This window comes from Sarcophilus harrisii, chromosome 1 (assembly GCF_902635505.1).
Source record: "Sarcophilus harrisii chromosome 1, mSarHar1.11, whole genome shotgun sequence".
In the NCBI taxonomy this organism is placed as follows: Eukaryota; Metazoa; Chordata; class Mammalia; order Dasyuromorphia; family Dasyuridae; genus Sarcophilus; species Sarcophilus harrisii.
In genome coordinates this window covers 105,514,187-105,538,793 of record NC_045426.1, presented here as the reverse complement: position 1 = coordinate 105,538,793, position 24,607 = coordinate 105,514,187, and the positions used below count along the sequence as shown (strand labels likewise).

Below are 24,607 nucleotides of genomic sequence, written 5' to 3'. Positions count from 1 at the left end.
GTAACAAATGTTCGTGGTCAGGCAAAACAAATTTCCACATTGTCTCTGTCCAAAGAATATAGGCCATTGATGAGAAACGGAAGCATTGATAATATTATTCCCTGAGGCAGGCAGGCTCTGATAATTGGTCAGTTTAGCTTCAAGGTTCTACCCTCTGTGGAGGTAATCCAGTAATCCATATAAGAGAATTGAAACCCATCATCATCTTTAAAAGAAGTACTTAAATGCTAATTAACTGGTTGTGGGAAATGGGAGGGGATAAACAACTGCAATTTTTAGCTATAGCTCAATTTGATATTATAAAGTCTCAAGTCATACTTAAGGCTATATTCCCATGAGAGTATATTCACTCAGTTATTTTCCACATATTTGCTACTGCAAAAAATGCTGCTATATAATAAGTGTGTGTGTGTGTGTGTGTCTGTGTGTGTGTGATTTTTACCTTTTTTTAGTTTTAACATTTTAGTAATGGTTTCTCCAAGTCAGGAGATATGTACAGCTTATTGACTTTTTAGAATAACTTCAAATTATTTTCCAGAACAGTTGGACCAATTCACAACTCTACCAAGAGTGTATTAGCATGCTTGTCTTCTGACAGCTCTTGTAATATTCTTGTCTTTGTCTTTTGCCAATCTGATGGATGTGAGGTTAAAACAAGTTTTTAATTTTTATTTATTAGCGATTTGGACTGCTTGTGCTTCTTATTTGAAAACTGCCTGCTAATATTCTTTGACTATTTATTGCTAAATTGTTGTGGGTCAGAACTTGAAACAAGGTGCTAGGTCGCTGGAATTGATAGAAACAATGCTTATGTGCTTGGTTCACACTTTTGGGAAGAGTTCACACCTCTCGCACCTTTAGAATTCACACCTTTAAGAAATCATATATAAGGAGCTCCCACAAGCCAACTAGAGACTTTTGGGAGATTCACAAGTCAGGATTGGGAGCTGGAGGCTGAAGCTGGCAGAGGCAAAAGACTAACAACAACTGTCGGAACCAAGAAAAGCTAACCCGGCTATTTTGAAAGAGACAGAAGCTCCCCAAGAAATCTGCTCCCAGAGAACGATTATATATTAGAGAAGAGAACATTACACTAAATGACTTTTTTCTTGTGTATTTGTATTAATTCCAAATATATTTGGGATATCAGACTTTTATAAGTGATATTGTCTCTAAAGATTTTTCCTGTTTAACCCCTCTTCTAATTCTAGCTGCAGTGATTTTTGTGTAAAAATTCATGATTATATATAATCAAATTGAACAGATGAAATGGAGATCAGGAGAGGTAAAGATGAAATAGCTTCAGGAGAGCAATTGGTTATGAAAAGAGTATTATATAAAAGTAGTATAATAGAGATTCAATTTGCGACATGGAGCAACTATAATAAGACATCTATCACAGATATGTAGGAATGCTATTTAATATGTTAAAACCTTTTTCCTTGCTAATTCTTTATTAACAATTAACGAGAGGAGTTCCCTAGTGGAAAACTGTTGAAGTTTAGAAGACCCTAAGAGATTGGGGTCACAGACTGGTGTCATAAGATGTCTCAAAAGAATTTGCCTGGTGGTCTCCGGGCTAATGCCCCATTTCCCCTATAAATGTTGATATCATCTCATCAATATGGATTGGGAGTATGCCATTCACTGGCAGATTAAATTCATAGAAGAGTTTCGTAGACCAACCTCAAAGGCTTAAACAGGTGAAGGGGGAAATCACACCATTGTTTGGCAGGCTAATTCTAAAAGATATTTAGCACCCTAGATGAGTTAGCTATAAAAAGGGAAAAAAATGTGAGGCAGAAAACCCAGTGTCCTACACACTAAAAGGGATTTAGGAAAGATGTACACTGTGGGCAGATATTTTATAGGGGAAATATAACCTTGGGGGTTTGGCTTCATAACTTGACTTTCTGATTAAATATAGTAAGATGGGATTTCTAAAGACCTCCAACCTGGAGTAGGAGTGAAAGTAATTACTGATTGCATAAAATATTTAGGAATCTATCTGCCAAGGGAAAATCAGAAACTTTATGAGCAAAACTACAAAACACTTTCCACACAAATTAAGTCTGATCTAACCAACTAGAAAAATATTAAATGCTCTTGGATTGGATGAGCAAATATCATAAAGATGACAATACTACCTAAAGTAATCTATTTATTTAGCGCTATACCAATCAAACTCCCCAAAAAACTTTTAATGACCTAGAAAAAATGAACAGTTCATATGGAAAAAAGGTCAGGAATTTCAAGGAAATTAATGAAAAAATTAATGAAAAAAAAATCAAACGAAGGTGGCTTAGCTGTACCAGATCTAAAATTAGTATAAAGCAATGGTTACTAAAACCATGTCGTATTGGCTAAGAAATAGACTGGTTGATCAATGGAATAGGTTAGGTTCAAAGGACAAAACAGCCAGTAACTTTAATAATCTAGTGTTTGACAAACCCAAAGACCACAGTTTTTGGGAGAAGAACACATTATTTGACAAAAATTTCTGGGAAAATTGGAAATTAGTATGGCAGAAACTAGGCATTAACCCATTTGGGGCAAAGGTCTCATCTTCTGGAACTTCTTTAAGCTGACAAGGGTTGTAGAGCTGTCCCTGTACTCAATGGTGGTTCAGGCATTGAAGGCGATGACAGCAACATCTAGGGAATGTTGATGTCCAAGTCAGGTGTCCCATGATCTTTAGACTGAACTAGTGGTTGGAAGTTTGTAGCTTGGAGCCTGGAGGAAACAATCTGCAAGCAGATTAAAAATGGGGTGCCATCCAGGGTGGAGATGGAGATATTTGGGAATGGGGCCTTAGCAAATGCGTCAGGTCCCATCTGTGGGCTGCCTTAATGATCCCGATTGCCCGCCCCCTCTTCCCCCCCCAACAATCCTGAATGTCCCCACTGCCCACGGAGCTCCCTAGCTGAAAGACTAAGAAGGAGTTAACTACTGGCAGTAGTTATAGAATGGTATCAAGAAAAGCCAGAGAAAAAATGCTAGGAGCAAAGTTCTCATACTTGAAGTAGAAAATGGCAAAAAAGACTAGAGTGAGAGAAAAAAGGACAAGAACAATTTCAGCCTTCTTTCTCCAGAATGTTTACAGTGGTCCTGTGGAGGAATAGCTTCAGGTCCTCAATGGGTTAACAGGAATATTCTGAAATGTTTAAAGAAGTCAAGGCTCGGCCATTGTCGCTCTGCTAGGAGGTGGGTAAGCCAAATTGAGGTTTGATCTCTTTTAGCAAGCACTGTGATCCTTCTGAGCCTTCTCAGTCCTGCAAGGAAAAGCTTCTATCCAGTTAGTAAAGGTCTCAACAAAGACCAAAAGCAATTTGAAATCTCTGTAAGGGGACATATGTATAAAGTCTGTTTGCCAATCTTCCCCTGGGTATGTGCCCCTTCTCTGAACAGGCTTCAGGAGAGGGGAAGTTTAACAGCTCCTTCCGGATTTACTTGGGCACAAACTCAGCAGACCTGGCAGACCTGCTTTCCCATTTCTCCCAGCTTGTGACCTGTAAAAATGTTTCTTCCCAAGTGGGTAGTTTGGTGAAGACCAAAAATAAGTTTTCACTGACTTGCCTCTGGGAATAAAAGTTGGCTTGAGGGTGTTTGAAACTAGCCAGGAGGAGAAAGGATGTACCTCCTTTCTTCTGCAAGGGCTTGTTCCTGTGAGCAATATGAAGGGGTATAAGAATCAGGGAGATCCGGAATTAAAGGTCCCATAGTCAGGAGTGAATGGGCAGTAGCTCGGGCAGCTGAATCTGCAAATCTATTCCTTTTGGCCTGAAGTGAATCTCCCTTCTGGTGTCATTCACAGAATATGACTGAAGCCTCTCTGGATTTGTGGACAGCTTATAATAGCTATAGAATTTCTCCTGCATATTTAATAGGAGGATTCTTTGCTGTCAGAAGTCCCCTTTATTTCCATATACTCCAAGAGTGTGCAAAATATGAAAAGCTTACCTGGAATCTGAATAGATGTTCACTCTCATTCCCTTCCCCAATTCCAAAGCTCTGCTAAGGGCAATGAGTTCAGCTTTCTGGGCAGAAGTCCCAGGAGGCAGTGGCTTAGCTTCCAGGGTGCCATTGAGGGTCACCACAGAATAACCTACCTTTCCCCATTTTCAAGAAAACTCACCTATAAACCATTCACTGTTGTGTTCTTTTTCCAAAGCACATCCAGGTGATAAAAGTTCAGATCTTTTATTGTGTCCTTCAATATAGCCCGGTTAGTTGAGGCCTATCTCTCTGCTTGGTTCCAAGACTCTTGCAGCTTTGTCCTTGGCTTCTGCCTCTGCTTTTTTCAGCCTCCAGCTCAACTTCGACTTGTGGCTTCTCAATCTCCAAGTGAGGCGAGTAGATTTCTGTATCTCCCAGAGTCCTCCTCTCCGACTCCTGGGGATGCTCCCAAGTAACTCTTTCGAATGGCTTACTGGAACTGTATTTATGTTACTTCTCCAAGAGTGGGATTGTGAGATATCTCCCAGCATGCTCTCTGGCCCTAAGGGAGGTGTGAAATCCGATATCTCTTTCTAAACCCTGAATTCTCCCAAATGCGTGAACTCCATTGAGTACTTAGATACTTATGAGCTCTCTAAAGGTGTGAACACAAGCATCGTTTCTATCAGTTGTATTTAGTACCTTGTTTCAAGTTCTGGCCCAAAATATCTCCTTCTAAGATCAAATCAATCATATTGAACCATGCCAAATAAGATAATTATTGTCTCTATCAACTCCAATGTCTTAACATTTTGTAAAGATTCCAACAATTCACCATCTGGGTTGTCAAGAAAAATGTCCTTCAAGTCAGGTCACTTGGAGTATACAGAATCTAAAGCTTCCTCACAGTCCTTACTGGACTGAGTGTTGTCAGGGAGCAAGGTGGCAGGGGTAAGGATGTGACACACATGGAGAGTCAGGTTAGGGGTGTCTAGTAGGAGAGCCTGATATCTAGTAAGCTCACTAGCATGTCACTGAATACCCTTGATTTATAAAATGCTCTGAACCTGGTGGGGGATTAAAACCTACAATGGCTGCCCTAGGGCGAGTTTTGAGACTTCTTCAATTAGAAGGGCTGTAGCAGCCACTGCTCTAAGGCACAAGGACCATCCTAGGGAAAATGAGTCCAGTTTCTTTGAGAAGTAGGCATCCTAGCTGGGATCAGGTCCAAGGGCCTCAGTTAAGACCCTCAGGGCCTGGGCCTGCCTTTCATCTACATACAGAGTGAAAGACTTTTCTAAATTAGAGCCAGGGTAGGGACAAAGCTCAGTTTGGCTTTTACAGTCTTAAAAGCCTTGACCTGATTGGCCCCAGTCAAGGAGAAGATTATCAGGGCCTTGATTAGAATTGTAAAGGGGTTTGGCAATAATCCCAAAATTAGGTATCCAAATTCTGCAGAAACCAGTCATGCCCAGGAAAGTATGTAGCTGTTTCTTTGAAGCAGGATCCGGATAGGATAAAATGGTTTGTTTTCTCTTCTCCTTCAGAGGGTGAGAAGTGGGGGTTAGTTTATGGCCCAATATTTGACAGACTGGCAGGCAATGTGGGCTTTGGGTAAGGAGACCCTATAGTCCCTAGAGGTCAGAAAGTTAGGAGTTTTTATGGCTGTGTCTAAGGAAGCCTCTGGGGCGGGGCTGCAGATCCAAGATCCCATCCATATACTGCATCTAACTATTGTTAAGCAGCTCCAAATCCCTTAAATCTTTAGCTAGTACTAAAAGCTTGTGCTTAAGAAATTTCTAAATCAGGGGTTGCAATCCCTCCCTAGCCTCTGCCTTTATTGGGTATTGGCGTTTATAGGGTAATACACTGGGGTCCCATAGCCTGACTAAGGCTGGGATGGCAGGAGTGGCTTGCCCAGGGTTTCCTTGATCCCAGAAAGAAGAAGCTACTTTCTCCCAGATTTCGGAGGGAATATAGGAGGGCTTTGAAAGCAGCACAAAAAGATCACTTGGAGGTCTGAGAAGAGAAAATTGGGTCCCCAATTTCACCATTAATTCACTCCCCAATGAAGGAGCAGGACAGGAAAGAATAATAAGAAAGGAGTGTTTAAATGACAGGTCACCAAACTGGCAAGGCAGAGGGAAAGTCTTCAAACATTTCTTAAGTTTCCCTTCAATCCCTATTCTATGGGGGAAAGGGCCAGTGAGACCAGAGTGTTGAAACAAGACAGAGAGGCCCCCATAGCAAAAAAAGAAAAGTTTTTATTATTATTATTGACCCTTGCAAAACCTTCTGTTCCAAATTTTCCTCTCCTTTCCCCCATCCCCTTCCTTAGATGGCAGGTAGACCATACATGTTAAATATGTTAAAGTATATATTAAATACAATATATGTATACATATCCATAAAGTTATTTTGCTGCACAAGAAAAATTGTACTTAGAAATAAAGTAAAATTAATCTGAGAAGGAAATCACAAAGGTAGGTGGGAATTGTGTGGAAAGGTGAAGAACTTACAGATTAAGCACATATTGCCTATAGGCCCCAGTCACATGATTTTAGATGAGACCTGGACTGCATTCCATTGTCCAAAGAAGGAATTAAGTGGCCAAAGCTGTATATCACCTTTTTCACTGCATTCCACTGACCAAATAGGGAGATAAAGGTTTATGTAACCAATCACAACCTATAGAGGGTGGGATTTTGGGGGTTCTTTGTCTGAAATGTATAAAAGTTGTAAGCATCTTCAAGTGAATGACTCCCCTTCTGTGGATATTTTTGCTGTCCTTTCGGGCACACAGGCCAGGATGGTCCGCTTCTTGAGATTCTAATAAATTCTTTCTGTACATCATTTGGAGTGACTCCTGAGTAGTCAGTTTGGGTAGGTGCAATTGGCCTAAACAGAATCATTTCCAGAAATTTTTCCAGGCCAGGTGGCCCACCCTCTTCAAAGATGAGGGAGAAACAAGAGTCCTTTTTACCTCAATAGTATGTATAAGGTACCTCTTACTGTCACTCCTGAAACCCAATTTTCTATCTTTGTTATCTTCTTTTTATGTTCTAGATGGCAACCCCTCAACATTCAACCTCCTCTAATATATTTTTGTGATGTTTGTTATAAGTAACAAACTCAATTTTATTTTAAACCTTTTCCTTTCTTACCCCTGCCATCTTCTTAGACTCATTGAGACGTGGCTTCCTTCTAAATACAGCATCCTTGGCTACCTTTTTACAATACTGGCTGCACTCATATCCTCCAACTTACTGGTTGATACTGCGGAGTTGCAATACTGCTTGTATCCCATTGCTCCTTCCAGATACTGATTTAATTATTCTTTATTTATCCTGTAATATCCTGCAATATCCTGTAATCCTCCCCCATTACATTGTAAACTCTTTGAGAGCAGATCTATGTTTGGCCTCTTTTTGTGTCCTGATACTTAGTAGGCACTTAATAAATGTTGAATCAATGAATTCCCATGATTTCAATTCTTTATAAGAATTGTTTCTCTTTGTGTCTTCAGAATTTTATCTTGGAGGCAATTCTTAGAAGTATTTTATTTTTCTAAATACACGTAAAGTTAGTTTTAAATATACATTTTTGTAAAACTTTGTGTTCCAAATTTTTCTCTCTCCCTCCCTTACTTCCCTACACCCCAAGACAGCAACTAATCTATGTTAAATATGTGCTATCCTTTTAAACATATTTCCTTATTTGTTATGTTGTGCAAGAAAAAGCAGATCCCAAAGGAGAAAAAAAAAACAAACCATGAGAAACAAATTAACAAACAAATAAAAAAATGAAAATATTATGTTTCGATCCACATTCAGTCTCCATGATTCTCTCTTTGGATGTGATTGTTTCCATCCCAAGTCCATGGAATTGTCTTGAATCATCAAATTGTTGAAGAGCCAGGTCTATCATAGTCCCTCTCAGTTGACTGGTACTTTATACAATGTTCTCTTGGTTCTGCTCACTTCACTTAGTATCAGTTCATGTAGGTCTTTCAAGGCTTTCTTATCATGTCATATAATATTCCATTATTTCATATGCCATAACTTATTCAGCTATTCCCCAACTGATGGGCATCCACTCAATTTTCAGTTCCTGGTTACCACAAAAAGACTTGCTACAAACATTTTTCCTTTTTTATGATCTCTTTGGGATACAGACCCAGTAGTGAGACTGCTAGATCAAAGTATGCATAGTTTTATAGCACTTTGAGCATAGTTGCAAATTACTTTCTAGAATGGTTCACAACTCTACCAACAATATATTAGTGTTCCAGTTTTTCTGTCTTCCCTCCAACATTTATCATTATCTTTTCTTGTCATCTTAGCCAATCTGAAAGTTATGAGGTAGTACCTCCAAGTTGTCTTAATGTGCATTTCTCTAATCAACAGTAATTTAGAACATTTTTCATATGACTAGGAATGGGTTTAATTTCTTCATCTGGAAATTATCTATTCATGTCTTTTGATCATTTATCATTTGAGAAATGACTTGTATTCTTATCAATTTGAGTCAGTTTGCTATATATTTTAGAAATGAGGACTTTTTTCAGAAACACTAGCTTTAAAATTTTTTCCCCAGTTTTCTGCTTCATTTTTAATCTTGGCTGCATTGGCTTTGATTGTGCAAAACCTTTTTAATGTAATCAAAATTATCCATTTTTCATTTCATCATTTTTAAAAGTTCTTCTTTAGCCATAAATTTCTTTTTTCTCTACAGATCTGATACTGGGTTATCTCTTGCTGTATTAATTTCTTTGCAAAGTTTCTCACCCGTTTTATTTTATTTGTTTTCTTAAGAACAATGTTGGATAATTACTGCAATTTTTATTCCTATTTTACAAATAAGGAAATGAGATTAACTGGCTCATGGTTAATTTGTAATTATCAAAGACAGTATTTAGACCAAAGTCTTCATGACTTCAAAGCTATAACTCTATTTAATGTATCTTTATCAAGATTAAGCCAAGGTGTCCTCTAGATTAGTATTTCCGTATATTCAGTGATTTCATTTTCCTAAGTAGCTATAAAGTTGCTTTGGGAGTTATCTGAGAGATTATTAGAATTTCAGGTTCATTAGGAGAAAAAACCTCGCATTTGTCAACATTTTTCTTTTTTAGTACTTCTATCATAAATTTTAAAACCTGATAAGCATAATATTTGTAATTTATATTTCTGTTTATGAAAGTAAAATAATATCTTTGTTACTCGCCTATTGCCTGTAGAGTAGTATTCTATGTAGTTATTGACAGTATTATTAGCTAATACTGCCTTCTGAAAATATGAAAATTTCCTTTGTGAAATTTATGTCTGAGTATTAAGTTTAAGATTACCTCACTTCCTAATGTATAGTGCTTCAACTGTTTCATTGATTCTGTGATCTCATCTACAGTTATTCCCTCTATTGACATAATTGGTAATTTATCCATACTTTCCTTTTTTAAGAATCTCTTGCCTAGTTTTCTTCCCTAGATCCTTCAATAAGGATTCAGCAACTAACCTGGATTTTTTTTCTTTAAATCTTTTTTGCAAAGAATATGGATCTCCCTCCCTTGCCTAACTTCAGTCTGTCATCTATCATCCCTTACTATCATCATATGACTGATTTCTTTTGTCCTTTTTAAAAATTAATTTTTATTGATTTATTTTTTTTAATTTCCCAAATTTTTCCCTTTTTCTTTCTCCTCCCAATGTACCATCTTACATAATGAATATATCTTTTTTGCTCTTGTTTTTTTCTCTCTTTTTTAAAAATTATAACTTTTTATTGACAGAAGATATGCATGGGTAATTTTTTACATTATCCCTTGCACTCACTTCTGTTCTGACTTTTACCTTCTCTCCCTCCACCCCTTCCCCTAGATGGCAGGCAGTGTTATACATGTTAAATATGATATAGTATATCCTAAATACAATATATGTGGACAGAACAAGAAGAACCTGTTCTCTTCTCCCTTTTGTTGCACAAGAAGAATTTGATTCAGAAGGTAAAAATAACCTGGGAAGAAAAACAAAAATGCAAGTAGTCCGTATTCATTTCCCAGTGTTCCTTCTCTGGGTATAGCTGATTCTGTCCATCATTGATCAATTGGAACTGAATTAGATCTTCTCTTTATTGAAGATATCATATAGTATTGTTGTTGAAATGTATAATGATCTCCTGGTGCTGCTCATTTCACTCAGCATCAGTTCATTTAAATCTCTCCAAGCCTCTCTGTATTCATTCTACTGGTTCTTCCTTCCTTCCTTCCTTCCTCTCTTTCTCCCTCCCTCCCTCTCTCCCTCCCTCCCTCCCTTTCTTCCTCTCTCCCTCCCTCCCTCTTCCTCCCTCCCTCCCTCCCTTCCTCCCCTCCCTCCCTTTCCCTCCCTCCCTCCTTTCCTCCCTCCCTCCTTTCCCCTTCCTCCCTCCCTCCCTCCTTCCTCTCTTCCTCCCCTCCCTCCTTCCCTCCCTCCTTCCCCCTTCCCTCCTTCCTCCCTTCCTCCCTCCCTCCTTCCTTCTCTTCTTCCCTCCTTCCCCCTTCCCCCTTCCCCCTTCCCCCTTCCCTCCTCCCTCCCTCCCTCTCTCCCTCCTTCCCTTCCTTCCTCCCTCCCTCCTTCCCTCTTCCTCTCTCCCTCCCTCCCTTCCTTCTTCCTCCCTCCCTTCCTTCCTCCTTCCCTTCCTCCCTCCCTCCCTCCTTCCCTTCCTCCCTCCCTTTCTTTTCCCTCCTTCCCTTTTCCCTCCCTCCCTCCTTCCCTTCCCTCCCTCCCTTCCTTCCTTCCTTCCTCCCTTCTTTCCCTCCTTCCCCTTTTTCCTCCCTCCCTCCCTCCTTCCCTTCCTCCCCCCTTTCTTCTCTCCCTCCCTCCTTTGTTCCCTCCCTCCCCTCCCTCCCTTTCCTTCCTTTTTTTCCTCCCCCCTCCCTTTTCTTTCCCCCTCCCTTCCCTCCTTTTTTTTACAAGTTATTGCATTAAATACCTTTAAATTGCCAAATTTTTTCCAATTTTCCCCTGACCCTCCCCAGGGGGGTGCTGGCATTTTTACAGAAAATAATTTTCAAAATTCATATACCCAATTTCCTCTTTCCCAAAGATGCACATTTTTTTCAATTTCAAATACCTCCCAAAATTTTGGCACATACAGATCCCTTTCCCTTCTTTAGCATCTCTTTGGGATATAAGCCCAGGAGTAACACTGCTGGAACAAAGGGTATGCACAGTTTGATAACTTTTTGGGCATAATTCCAAATTGCTCTCCAGAATGTTTGGATTCATTCACAACTCCATCAGGAATGCATCAGTGTCCTAGTTTTCCTGCATCCCCTCCAACATTCATCATTATTTTTTTCCTGTCATTTTAGCCAATCTGAGAGGTGTGTAGTGGTATCTCAGAGTTGTCTTAATTTACATTTCTATGATCAATAATGATTTGGAACACTTTCATACAAGTGGAAATACTTTCAGTTTCATCATCTGAAAATTGTCTGTTCATATCTTTTTCCATTTATCAACTGGAGAATGGCTTGATCTCTTATAAATTTGAATCAATTCTCTATATATTTTGGAAATGAGGCCTTTATCAGAACCTTTAACTGTGAAAATGTTTTCCCAGTTTATTGCTTCCCTTCTAATTTTGTTTGCATTAGTTTTGTTTGTACAAAGACTTTTTAATTTGATATAATCAAAATTTTGTATTTTGTGGTCAATAGTGATCTCTAGTTCTTCTTTGGCCACAAATTTCTTCCTCCTTCACAAGTCTGAGAGGTAAACTATCCTATGTTCCTCTAATTTATTTATAATCTCGTTCTTTATGCCTAAATCATGGACCCATTTTGATCTTATCTTCATTTACAGTATTAAGTGTGGGTCCATGCCTAGTTTCTGGCATACTAATTTCCAGTTTTCCCAGCAGGTTTTGTCAAATAGTGAATTCTTATCCCAAAAGTTGGGATCTTTGGGTTTGTCAAACACTAGATTGCTAGTTATTGACTATTTTGTCCTTTGAACCTAATCTATTCCACTGATCAACTAATGTATTTCTTAGCCGATACCAAATAATTTTGGTGAATGCTGATTTATAATATAGTTTTAGATCAGGTACAGCTAGGCCTGGGCAAGTTATATTTTTAAAGTATTCTTCCATTTCATTTAAGATATCGAATTTATTGGCATAAAGTTGGGCAAAGTAACTTCTAATTATTGCTCTAATTTCCTCTTCATTAGTGGCAAGTTCTGCCTTTTCATTTTTAAGACTAACAATTTGATTTTCCTCTTTCCTTTTTTAAATCAGATTTACTAAGAGTTTATCTATTTTGTTAGTTTTTTCATAGAACTAATTCTTAGTTTTATTAATTAATTCAATAGTTTTTTTACTTTTAATTTTATTAATCTTTCCTTTTATTTTTAGACTTTCAAGTTTAGTGTTTGACTAGAGGTTTTTAATTTGTTCCTTTTCTAACATTTTTAGTTGCAAGCCCAATTCATTGACCTTCTCTTTCTCTATTTTATGCAAGTAGGCCTCTAGAAACATAAAATTTTCCTGTATTGCTGCTTTGGTTGCATCCCACACATTTTGGTATGACGTCTCATTGTCATTTTCTTGGGTGAAGTTATTAATTATGTCTATGACTTGCTGTTTCACCCAATCATTCTTTACTATGAGATTATTTAATTTCCAATTATTTTGTGGTGCAGTGGATAGAATACTACCCCTGAAGTTAGGAGGATGAGAGTTCAAATCTGACTTCAGACACTTAACACTTAACACTTCCTAGCTGTGTGAGCCTGGGCCAATCACTTAACTCCAATTGCCTTAGCAAAAACCCCCCAAAAAACAATAACTGTGGCTTTTTAGCTCAGAAAAGAAAGGACCTTGGGAAGATAACAGAATGGAATCTTGTTTTTGGTCTGTTGTCCCCTGGCTTTTTATTGATCGTAATTTTCATTGTATCGTGATCTGAAAAGGATGCATTTACTATTTCTGCCTTTCTGCATTTAATTTTGAGGTTTTTATGTCCTAATATATGGTCAATTTTTGTATAGGTTCAATGAACTGGTGAGAAGAGTGTACTCCTTTCTGTCTTCATTTAGTTTTCTCCAACAATCTATCATACCTAACTTTTCTAGTATTCCATTTACCTCTTTGACTTCTTTCTTATTTATTTTGTGGTTTGATTTATATAATTCTGAGAGTGCAAGGTTGAGATCTCTCACTATTATAGTTTTGCTGTCTATTTCTTCTTGCAGCTCTCTTAATTTCTCTTTTAAGAATTTAGATGCTATAGTACTTGGTCCTTATATGTTTAATATTGATATTGCTTCATTATCTATACTATCCTTTAGCAAGATATAGTGCCCTTCCTTATCTCTTTTAGTTAGATAAATTTTTGCTTTTGCTTGATCTGAGATAAGGATGTCTACCCCTGGTTTTTTTTTTTTACTTCACCTGAAGGATAGTAGATTCTGCTCCAGCCTTTTACCTTTACTCGGTATGTATCGCCCTGCTTCAAGTGTGTTTCCTGTAAACAACATATTGTAAGATTCTGGCTTTTAATCCAGTCTGCTATCTGCTTCCTCTTTATGGGGGAGTTTACCCCATTCACATTTATGGTTAAAATTATTAATTCTGTATTACTTGCCATCTTGTTAACCTCTGCTTATGCTTTTTTCCTTTCTTTCTCCCTTATCCTCCTCCCCAGTATTAAACTTGTGAGCACCACTTGCTTCTCACAACCCTCCCTTTTTAGGATCCCTCCCCTCTCCTTAGGCTTCCTCCCCCTTTTTTACCCCTTTCCCTCACAATTTCTGTTTTCCCTTCTGCTTAGTTTACTCTTTTCCTTTTCATTTTTCCCCTCCCACTTTTCAACGAGGTGGGAGAAGTTTCTTTGTAAATCGATTATGTGCAATATTTTTCTCTTAAAGCCAATGAGAGTAAGATACACACTATGTTCGTCCCCCTCCCTTCTTTCTCTCAGATATAATAGGTTTCCTTTGCCTCTTCCTGAGATGTAGTACCCCCACTTTACCCTTTTTCTGGTACAATTTCCTTTTCACCTCTAGTTTCTAGAACAAATTATACATGTGTTCTTTATGTATCTTTATAACAGAAATATAGTTCCCAGGATTTCTTTTTTACCTTTTTATCTTTCTCTTGAGTCCTATATTTATAGATCAAACTTTTTGTTTAGTTCCGTTTTTTTCATCAGAAATAGATGAAATTCACCTATTTCATTGAATGTCCATCTTCTTCCCTGGAAAAAAATGCTTATTTTGGCTGGGTAAGTTATTCTTGGCTACAAGTTTCTTAGCCTTTCGTATTATTAGATTCCAGCTCTTTCAATTCTTTAATGTGGATGCTGTTAGATTCCAAGTAATCTTTATTGTGACTCCTCTATATTTAAATTGTTTTTTTCTAGCAGCTTATAGTATTTTTTTCTTTGGTCTGATAGTTCTGGAATTTGGCTACTATATTTCTTGGTATTTTGATTTTAGGATCCCTTTCAGTAGGTGATCGATGAATTCTTTCAATGTCTATTTTATCCTCTGTTTCTATAACATCTGGGCAGTTCTCTTTGATAATTTCCTGGAAAATAGTGTCCAGGCTCTTTTTTTCATCATATTTTTCAGGAAGTCCAATAATTCTCAGATTGTCTCTCCTAGATCAAAATAATATTTTCTAGGTCTGTTGTTTTCCCAAGAAGGTATTTGGCATTTTTTCCATTGTTTAATTTTTTTGGTTTTGCTTGACTGATTCTTGGTGTCTCCTCAAGTCATTCAATTCCATTTGTTCAGTTCTGATTTTTAATGAATTATTTTCTTCATTCACTTTTTAAATTTCTTTTTCTAATTTTCCAATTGAGTTTTGTTCTATGGAATTTTTTTCCATTTCGCCAGTTTTATTTTTTAGAGAGCTATTTTCTTTCTCCAATTCATTAATTCTGTTTTTCAAGGATTTGATTTCTTTATCCACTCTATCTTTAAATGAGTGGGATGACTTATCCAGACCCTCTTGCCAAGGTTCCCTTTCCTTTTCCCATTTTTCTTGTAGCTCTCTTGTAAGAGCCTTTTTAATTTCTTCTGTGAGATTCTTGTGTGTTGAAGACCAGATCATATCTCCTTTAAGGATTCATCTGGAGACAGTCTCTTTTTAGTCTCCTCAGGGTTTAAAGTTGGTCTCTATCCATATAGAAGCTCTCTATTGTTAGAATGCGCTTTAGCTTTTTGCTCATTTTGTCAAAGAAGAATCAAAGAAAACAAACTAAAAAAAATCAAATGCAGCCTGCTTTTTTTTTTGGGGGGGGGGGCCTAGATGGTATTACCAAGCTTCCTCTACAGACTGTGGGGTGGGGGGTGTAGTAGTGAGGCACTAGCTGGACAGTAATGGCTACGCTGTGTCTGTGCTCTGAGACTCTGAGAGCGGCTGAGACACTGTGGTGTGGCCAGGTCCGGACAGATTCTAGCTTTTCGGCGTTATAGTCTCTACCTTTTGTGTTTACAGCTTCTCTGCTGATCTATTGGCTTGCTGCCAAAGCAAAGTAGCCACACCATGGTAAAGTTCTTCCCCGCAGAGATAGCTGAGATCACACCCCTCCCCCCTCAGGTCTGCTCAGCATGAGCTGCCTGACGGGCTCTCACTGCCTGCCTTCAGTGTGTGCCTGATCTAACTATCCCTAACCATGAGCAAAAACAGACCTTTTTCTGTTGATTATTATTTGTGAGTTTTTTCAGTCAAGCACTAATTCCAAGGCATTGTCATGAAATAAAGAATTCTGAGAGCAAAGACGGAGCTTAAATAGTTGTGTGTGTCCTCTCTGCTATCTTGGCCAGAAGTTCCATGAATATATCTTTTAAAAGAAATTTAAAAAAGTAAGAATAGAAAAAAAAAATTAGCAAAACCACTAATATGTCTAAAAGCTCTGAAAATATATGAATTGTTCTACATCCATGGATCTCCCATCTTTGCAAAGTTGTTTCTTTACAAATATTTTCTTTAGGGCCATGATTATTTTCCTCCATATTTTGAACAATCTTATCAAGTTTTTATAAATTTTCTGTCTCTTCATCTTCTGTAACAGATATTGGCATTTAAACTTTAGTTATCTTTAGAGTGGTCTTTTTTTTTCTTTTTTTTTTTTTTTCTTTCACTTCCAAGTTGTACAAGAGAAAATGACCAAGCGTGCAATGATATGAAGTTTCTTGTTACATCTGAATGGTGAAACCAAACCTACTAGCATCTTCCTTGTCTTCTCCAAGGAATGTTTATATTGCATTATTCAATTTAGTTTGAACTTCATTTTGTCTTTTATTTTAACACACCTAGAGAGTAACAATTTGGATTTTGTCTAATCTTTTTCAAAACTTTATCATTTATTTGCACAGGACAAGGATATCACATTTCAAGTATAACATATTAAAGTTAATATTTATGGCTGATCTAACAATTGTGAATCTTACATTCTCTTTCTCTTTTTCTGACACTTCATTATGATCATATTGCAAATGGAAAGGGGAGTATTTATTGAATAAAGAAATTGTTTTCAACAAATTCATTTTTCCAGTGAGCTGCCATGGTGGGCTATGTGGATTGCATTATTAGCCAAACTCCTAAGTTGATAAGGTTACATACACATCCATGTTTTTTAGACTTACCTTGGCCAATAAGTTCATTATCAAGTGGCCAACATCCTATTGATGAATCTATATATATATTTATCTTGTATTGTTTTATAGATAGTAAACTCAGATCTCTTCTTTGAAGTCTTTTCAGCATGGTAGAATTTGAGAAGTTTTGATTCTATTATTTTAGATTTCACAAACTAATTAATGCTGTATGTATAATGTTAAGGAATATATCAGTTTTATTAGATTTTTAAGAAATACTTGAAAAAAATTTTTTTGGCACACAAATGAGACAGCCATGTTTAAATGACTAATATGAAAAAGCTCAATTCTATTTTAAGTTACTAAGTGTATTTGTTAAAATGGTCTGTTGATTTGAAGTTTGTATATGAAAATTAGTACATGAAACATGACTTGACTGAAGTACTGAGTAATTAAATAAAAAAAAAAGAAATTTTCTATTTTATTGTTTGACTATCATAGTTTTTCTTTTATATTTAAGAATAACTTTACAATGCAGTAGTATTTCCAGGAGAAAAAATTTCCTAGTGTTCCATTTTGATTTTCTAGGATTAGACTGGTTTAAAAGAAAGCAATTAAAAAAAAAAGGAAAATGGTTGTTAATGCAACAAAATCAAAATGGAAATTCTCCTGCAAATTGAAGAAGTATTTATTTTTCCTGATCCTTTAGCTGTAGAAATTTTTTAATAATCATTTAAAATGGTTAAAACTTTTAGCAGCCTTTTTTGAAATTTAAAAATATATTCTATCCCTTCCTTTTACAATTGCAAAATAATGTGTTTTAAAGGTTAAGAGATCTTTTAAGTCAACTGCAGAAATTTCTTAAGGTGTATGTAAAGATAGGTACTAAGTGTTATATCTTTATTGATGAACTATTTTATATTTTCATGATGTGAAAGAGAAACATTAGATTGGATTAGTACACTAACATTAAAATCTGTATCACTGCTAAGAAGCTATATGATCCCAGCCTTTTACTCTTCGTGGTACAATTAATTCCCCCTCTTTGTTATTATTGTTATCATCATCATTATTAATAATACTAGTAATAATAACATTAAACCAAATATAGTAAGAATATTAATAACCAAACTAACAAAAACCATATGATCATCTCAATAGATGCAGAAAAAGCATTTGATAAAATCCAACATCCATTCCTATTAAAAACACTTGTGCGTATAGGAATAAATGGACTTTTCCTTAAAATAATCAGCAGCATCTATTTAGAACCAGCAGTAAGCATCATATGTAATAGGGACAAACTGCAGCCATTCCTAATAAGATCAGGAGTGAAATAAGGTTGCCCACTATCACCGTTACTATTTAATATTGTATTAGAAATGCTAGCTATGGCAATAAGAGCTGAGAAAGATATTAAAGGAATAAAAATAGGCAATGAGGAAACCAAATTATCACTCTTTGATGATGATATGATGGTATACTTAGAGAACCCCAGAGATTCTACTAAAACGTTATTAGAAATAATCCATAATTTTAGCAAAGTTGCTGGTTATAAAATAAACCCACATAAGTCATCAGCATTCTTATATATTACTAACAAAATCCAACAGTCAGAGTTACAAAGAGAAATCCCATTTAAAGTAACTAATGATAGTATAAAATATTTAGGAATCTATCTGCCAAGGGAAAATCAGAAACTTTATGAGCAAAACTACAAAACACTTTCCACACAAATTAAGTCTGATCTAACTAATTGGAAAAATATTAAATGCTCTTGGATTGGGTGAGCAAATATAATAAAGATGACAATACTACCTAAACTAATCTATTTATTTAGCGCTATACCAATCAGACTTCCCAAAAACTATTTTGATGACCTAGAAAAAATAACAACATGACTAAACCGTTATTTTGCTGACTCTGAAATATTGTACAATTAGCCTGTGAAAGAAATCCAAAATGCAGACAGGCAAAAATATAGGGATTGGGAATTCAATGTAATTGTTTTTAGTCATCTCCCAGAGTTCTTTCTCTGGGCGTAGCTGGTTCAGTTCATTACTGCTCCATTGGAACTGATTTGGTTCATCTCATTGCTGAGGATGGCCAGGTCCATCAGAATTGGTCATATGATTGCTTTTCTTGGCTTGCTTTAATTGTTTTTTTTTTTTTTTTAATATCACTTGATAGTTACGAATTCGAGATCTTGAAGGAGCCTTGCAAGTAGAAAAGGCAAGCCAAGCAGAAGCTGTGGCTGATTTGGAAATGATCAAGAATGAATTCAAAGAAGTTGAAAGTGCCTATGAGCGAGAAAAACATAATTCACAAGAAACTTTTGCAAAACTCAAACTGTAAGTTATTTTATAGTAATGTTTTCTAATTATTATAAAAATTTTCTGAAACAAACTGAAGTCTAACTGAATCGTCCTTCCTGACAAAGTTCTCGTTAATGTAAATAAAAGACTGTATAAATCAGAACAGTAATTTACTACCTACTTCTTCTGTGTTATATATTTTTTAATCTTCAAAGCATCATGTGTCAACTAGGCAAAATGTAATTATAAGCTTCAAATTCATGTTTTTGGTGTTATGCTATTAAGTGCATTTAGCATTTCCACAGAAAAGTACCACTTTTAGAGGATTCTGGGAAGATGGCAAAGGAAGTCAGAAAATTCTAAGCTCCCATATTTTCTTCACAAACAAGACAAATACTGCCTCAAGGTGGACATGGAGCAGCAAAAATAAGCAAGAGTTTTTCTCTTGGGACAAATTGAGAAGATCAGTAGAAACATCCCAGGATGTATTGGCCTGAGCCAGGCTGGCTGTACTAAAACATTAGCTCTGGGGGAATTGTATTTGGAGGTAGCCTTGGCCATAGGAATTTTCACTTGCTGGACAGTGTGGGGAGTTGGGCATCAGTGTGGGGGAAGATGGAGGGAACCTCTTCTGGCAAGGGACGCCAGGCCCAGCTGTGCAGCCAAGTCGGGGCCCTGGGTGAGAAGGAATCAACACGCCTGGTGGCTGCAGAAGAAGGGCAGAAGTTTGGCATTGAGGCAGCTGGCTGTGGGCACATGGAGGAGCGCTAAGTTCTTGGGTTTGGCTCCAAGCTAGAGAGGAGAACTGAAGGTTATAGCCACTGGAAGGTTCTCAGGAAGCTAGTGTTTTGGGGGAGGGGAGTGGAGCTTGCTGTGGCTTAGAGTACAGAGGTGGGGCACAGGACACAACTCAAAAAGTAACAGAAGGGCCTACGGCCAGAGAGGCAACTTTCCCCACACCCCAGTATGAGAGGGGATTATCATATAAGCTCCTATAAATAGGACAAAACAAAAATGAGCAGGCAAAAGAAACCGAAGCATAGAAAGTTAGTACAGGAATAGGGAAGACCTGGGTTCATCTTCAGAGGAATATAGGGAAGCATAAAAGTACTACTCCTACCCCAAAGAGTAGTGTCAAGTGGTCACTTGCCCAAAAAGTATTTATTAAAGAACCCAAAAAAGACAAAATCAAATAAGAGAGATTGAGGAAAATTTAAAAATCAGATTAATTCAAGAAAAACAATAAATTTTTGAAAAGAAAGTCAACCATGTGGATGAGGAAATCCAGAATCTTAAGAAAATTACTTGAAAATTAGAATTGGGCAAGGGGAAGCTAGTGAAGTTTATAAGAGACCAAGAAATAAAAAAATGATAAAGATTGAAAAGATAGAAGAAGAGGTGAAACATCTTTTAAGAAAAAAATGATCTGGAGAACAGATTAAGAAGAGAAAACATAATAATTGGACTACATGAAAACTATAAGGAAAAAAAAAATCTTGGCACAATAATACAGGAAATAACAGAAATTGTCATGCACTAATCAATGAAAATTGTCATGAAGTGAACAAGAAGGGGAAAGTTAGAATAAGATAGGGGAAAAAACTCACTGACCACTATCTCTAAGAGATCCTACAAGGAAACCTATAGAAGTATCATAGTCAAATTCTGAAACCTCCACGTTAAGGAGAAAATTTGAGCACAAGGATGAAAGAACTCAAATTGTTTTTGGCACAATTAGAATTATATAAGATTCAGCAGTGGCCACACTAAAAGACTGCAGGTCTTAGGACATATATCAAAGAACAAAAGAAGTGGGGTTATAGATGAAAATATCATACCCAGCAAAATTCATTTTAATCTTGACAACAAAAAAAGGATATTCACTGTGTTGTCAGATATTCAGGATTTTGTTGACATACAATATTTAAAGGTAAACACCAAAACACTTAATTATAAGGGATTCAATAAGAATAAGTTGTTTCCTTTTCATTTGCAGAAGTGTAAATAATATAAGATTATCATTAGTAATTGGGTATTTTGAACGGAAGATTGGGTAGAACTGTGATAAGATTCTAAAAAAGAAAAATTGGTGGTAAAGGCAAAAAAAGTTATTAACTCATATATAATGAGGTACAATAAGAAAAACTGACTCAGAGGTATTAGATGGGGGAGGAGATCTGGTAGTTCTGTATTCCTACTTTCATTGAGAAGGGGGTTAAAGAGGGAATAATACATATATATCTTTTTATACAATAATAGTTTTTTATTTTTCAAAATAAATGCAAAGGTATTTTTCAACCTTAACTCTTTCAAAACCTTGTGTTCCAAATTTTTTCCTTCTCTCTCTGAGAGGGGGGAGGGAAGCCCCCCTCCCCTAGACAGCAAGCAATCCATTGTAGATTAAACATGTGCAATTCTTCTAAATATATTTTCACATTTATTATGCTGATCAAGAAAAATAAGATCATAAAGGAAAAAAATGAGAAAGAAAATAAACAAGCAAGCAATCAACAATAGCAAAAAAGGTGGAAGTATTGTGTTGTGATCTACATTCAATCCCTATAGTCCACTTGGGATTCAGATGGTTGTTTCCATCACAAGTCTATTGTAGTTGGCCCGAATCACTTTATTGTTAAAATGAGTCACATCTATCACAGTTGGTCATTGTATAATTTTCTTGTTGCCACTGTGTTAAATGAATGTTCCCTTGGTTCTGCTCACTTCATTTAGCATCAGTTCATGTGAGTCTCTCCAGACCTTTCTGAAATCATTCTGCTGATCGTTTCTTATAGAATAATAATATTCCATAACATTCCTATACCATAACTTATTCAGTCATTCTCCAAATGATGGGCATACACTCAGTTTTCAATTCCTTATTAGGAGTAGAATTTGTTGTATAAAACAAAAGGGGTAGTAATCATGATTTTAGACAAAGGTAAAGCTAAAATAGATTTAATCAAAAGAGAAAAGTAGGGAAACTATACCATATTATCAGTCATATTAATCTACATTTTTAAAGACTATTTAAAATAATTAGACAATCTAACATTGGAATATTGCTGTGGTGTAGGAAATGAGCTGCTAGATTGAGAAAAATATGCAAAGATTTGGACTTATGAAGGAAGATCATAGAAAACAGGACAAGTGGAAATAAGTATAGTTCAGTTTTACATGTATGTATATGAATGTATATGAGTATATATGTGAAAGATTATGGATATCTAAATGCATCTATGTGTGTATGGGAGTGTTTATGTATGGATGTATGTGTATTTATATCTAAATGTAGCCTTTGGGGATAGGGAGAGGAGGGAAGGGTGAAAAAATAAAATAAAATAAATGTCCAGAAGACAATAAACAAAAACCTATGAGGAAGCAAAGATGGATAGCTCTGAATATGTTGTGTAGACTTTTGTTCTATAGGCTTTCTTAAAATAGAAATTAGTTTCTTTACAAAAGAGTTGCTACAAGAGAATCTTCTCTTATGTTCTGCTTTTTATATGGCAATGGTTTTTTTCCTCTTTTTTTATTTTGTATTTTAGTTTAAAATAAACAAAGAAAAGTATCACTTTGCCATTAAATTCTCGCTGACTACCAAAAATTGATCAATCTTGCTTTTTATAGTATCTTTGACTTTATTAATTTTTAAGAACAATCATTCTCAACTATTATTTCTTGATGCTAAAACTGAGAATTTAATAATATGTTGTGGTTTTCTTCTTTTTTAAAATATGATGGTTCTCTCGGAGCAGGTTTCTTGGGGAGGTTTTCTGGAGGCAGCCTTAGTTTCAGTTCAAAGTAATAATCACCTCAAATATAGCCAGGAGTTAAAATCCAATTCTTTATTGTCTGTTCCAAAATAGCCTGGTTAGTTTTCCTTGGTTCCGAGATCTCTTGTTGCAGGTAAGCCTGCCAGCTTCAGCTTCTCACTGAATCTTGGTTCTACTCCTCCGAATCCTTCATTCTGCCCAACTGCAGTCTCTAACTTGTCAATCTCCCAAACTCACTGACTTCTGGCTTTCAGTCTTTTTCAGTTGACTTCTGACTGAGCTCAGCTCTTTTTATGCTCTTTTAAAGGTGTAAACTCAAAGGTTGACTCCTCCTCCAAGAGTGGGATTATGGGAGGTGTGAATTCACAAAGTTACAAAGTTAACTTTGTGTATCTCCCATACTTGTGAACTCCAATGTGTGAGCTCTAACGTGTGACCTCTAATATGTCAGGGGTCCTCAAACTATAGCCCATGGGCCAGATACAGCAGCTGAGGAGGTTTATCCCCCTCACCCAGGGCTATGAAGTTTCTTTATTTAAAGGCCCACAAAACAAAGCTTTTGTTTTTACTATAATCCGGCCCTCCAACAGTCTGAGGGACAGTGAACTGGCCCCCTATTTAAAAAGTTTGAGGACCCCTGGTACTAAACTCTTAAAGGTGCAAGCCCAAGCACACAAACATTGTTTCCATCAATTCCAGTAAGTCAACACCTTGTTTCAAGTTCTGACTCATAACGATATGTATAATATAACAATATAAATATTTTTAGTATTGTTATCTTTAAGCCACCTGAATGCCAACTTTATTGCTTTTTTTTTTTTTTAAGTGTTCTTTTCAAGGTCCTAAATGTTAAATTCAAACTTTTTCTTCTTCCTGTTCTTCCTTATCTTCTCCATTATCTTTAATTCTATTGACTACTGATTCCTGGATGTATTTCCTTATATTTGTTATACAGCACTGTTCTCTTCTGCTTTTCCCTTATTTCTTTCACTTGTTTCTTTGGTGATTTTCTTCTCTTTAACTTCCATGGGCATTCCCCAAGACTTAGCCTTTTTTACTCTTTTTTTCTCCCTGAGAATTAAGGAATTTTCTATTATCTGGTTTTGGAAAGGTAGAACTTTATATTCTTTTCTAAATTATTGATGATGTAATGAAAAAAAAAAGATTTATCTAAATATTAGATTTTATCTTTTTGGGATTTATAATCTGGGCTAATGCCATTTTCCACCAAACTCTTATACTGTTTTTCAATTGCTATAGATGACTTAGGGAACAGAGTGATGAGCTTGCAGTTTGGAAGATCTGAGTTCAAACATGATCTTGGATCCTTCCTGGCTGGGTGACCTTGGACAAGCCGTTTAATCTCTGTTTTTCTGTTTCCTTATTTGTAAAATGGGGAGTCATAATAGTACCCCCTCCATAGTTGTTGTGAACATCAAATGAGACAGTTTTTGTAAAAGCACACAGTATTTGACATATAGTAAACTTTTTATAAATGTTAGCTTTAATTATAATTATTTATTGTTATTATTATACAGTTTTCATTTATTTTATTTAAATGTATTTGTTCCCCAGTATGTTCCTGTCTTTGTTTTATTGATCATTATTCTTAATTTTGCTTACATAATAATTTGTTTTTTTGATCAGTTTTTCTATGCGTCTGTCAGTATATCACCAGAATTACTTATTCCAGAGGTATACATCATAATCCATTCTCTTATGTTAAATATTGTACGACTCTTCAGATCCAGTTCAGCTTAACTTTCTTCTATTTTGTTCTGTGCTGTACTCATTGCTCATCTGCATTGTCTGCCCAAACATGAGCTGCTGGACCAGGTCAAGGAACTTTTTAAATTCAAGCTTGTATAATATTCTGGACCAGGAGTTGGCAAATTCTGTTCCTTGAGCCAAATCCTACCTGCCGACTAATTTTTTGTAGTTTGTGAACCAAGAATTCTTTTTATATTTTTAAATATGAAAACCTTTCTCAATTCAA

The 24,607-nt window shown here is 36.2% G+C and overlaps 1 protein-coding gene across 7 annotated transcripts in view; it reads left to right on the top strand.

The window, feature by feature from the left end:
- CCDC171 (coiled-coil domain containing 171) overlaps positions 1 to 24,607 on the top strand; it is a 418,598-nt gene that overhangs the window by 103,851 nt on the left and 290,140 nt on the right. For all 7 annotated transcript variants that reach the window (XM_031961543.1, XM_031961537.1, XM_023497955.2 and 4 more), the window contains one exon: positions 18,714 to 18,874. In XM_031961543.1, coding sequence (XP_031817403.1) covers positions 18,714 to 18,874 — 161 coding nt within the window. The remainder of the gene's footprint in view (positions 1 to 18,713; positions 18,875 to 24,607) is intronic.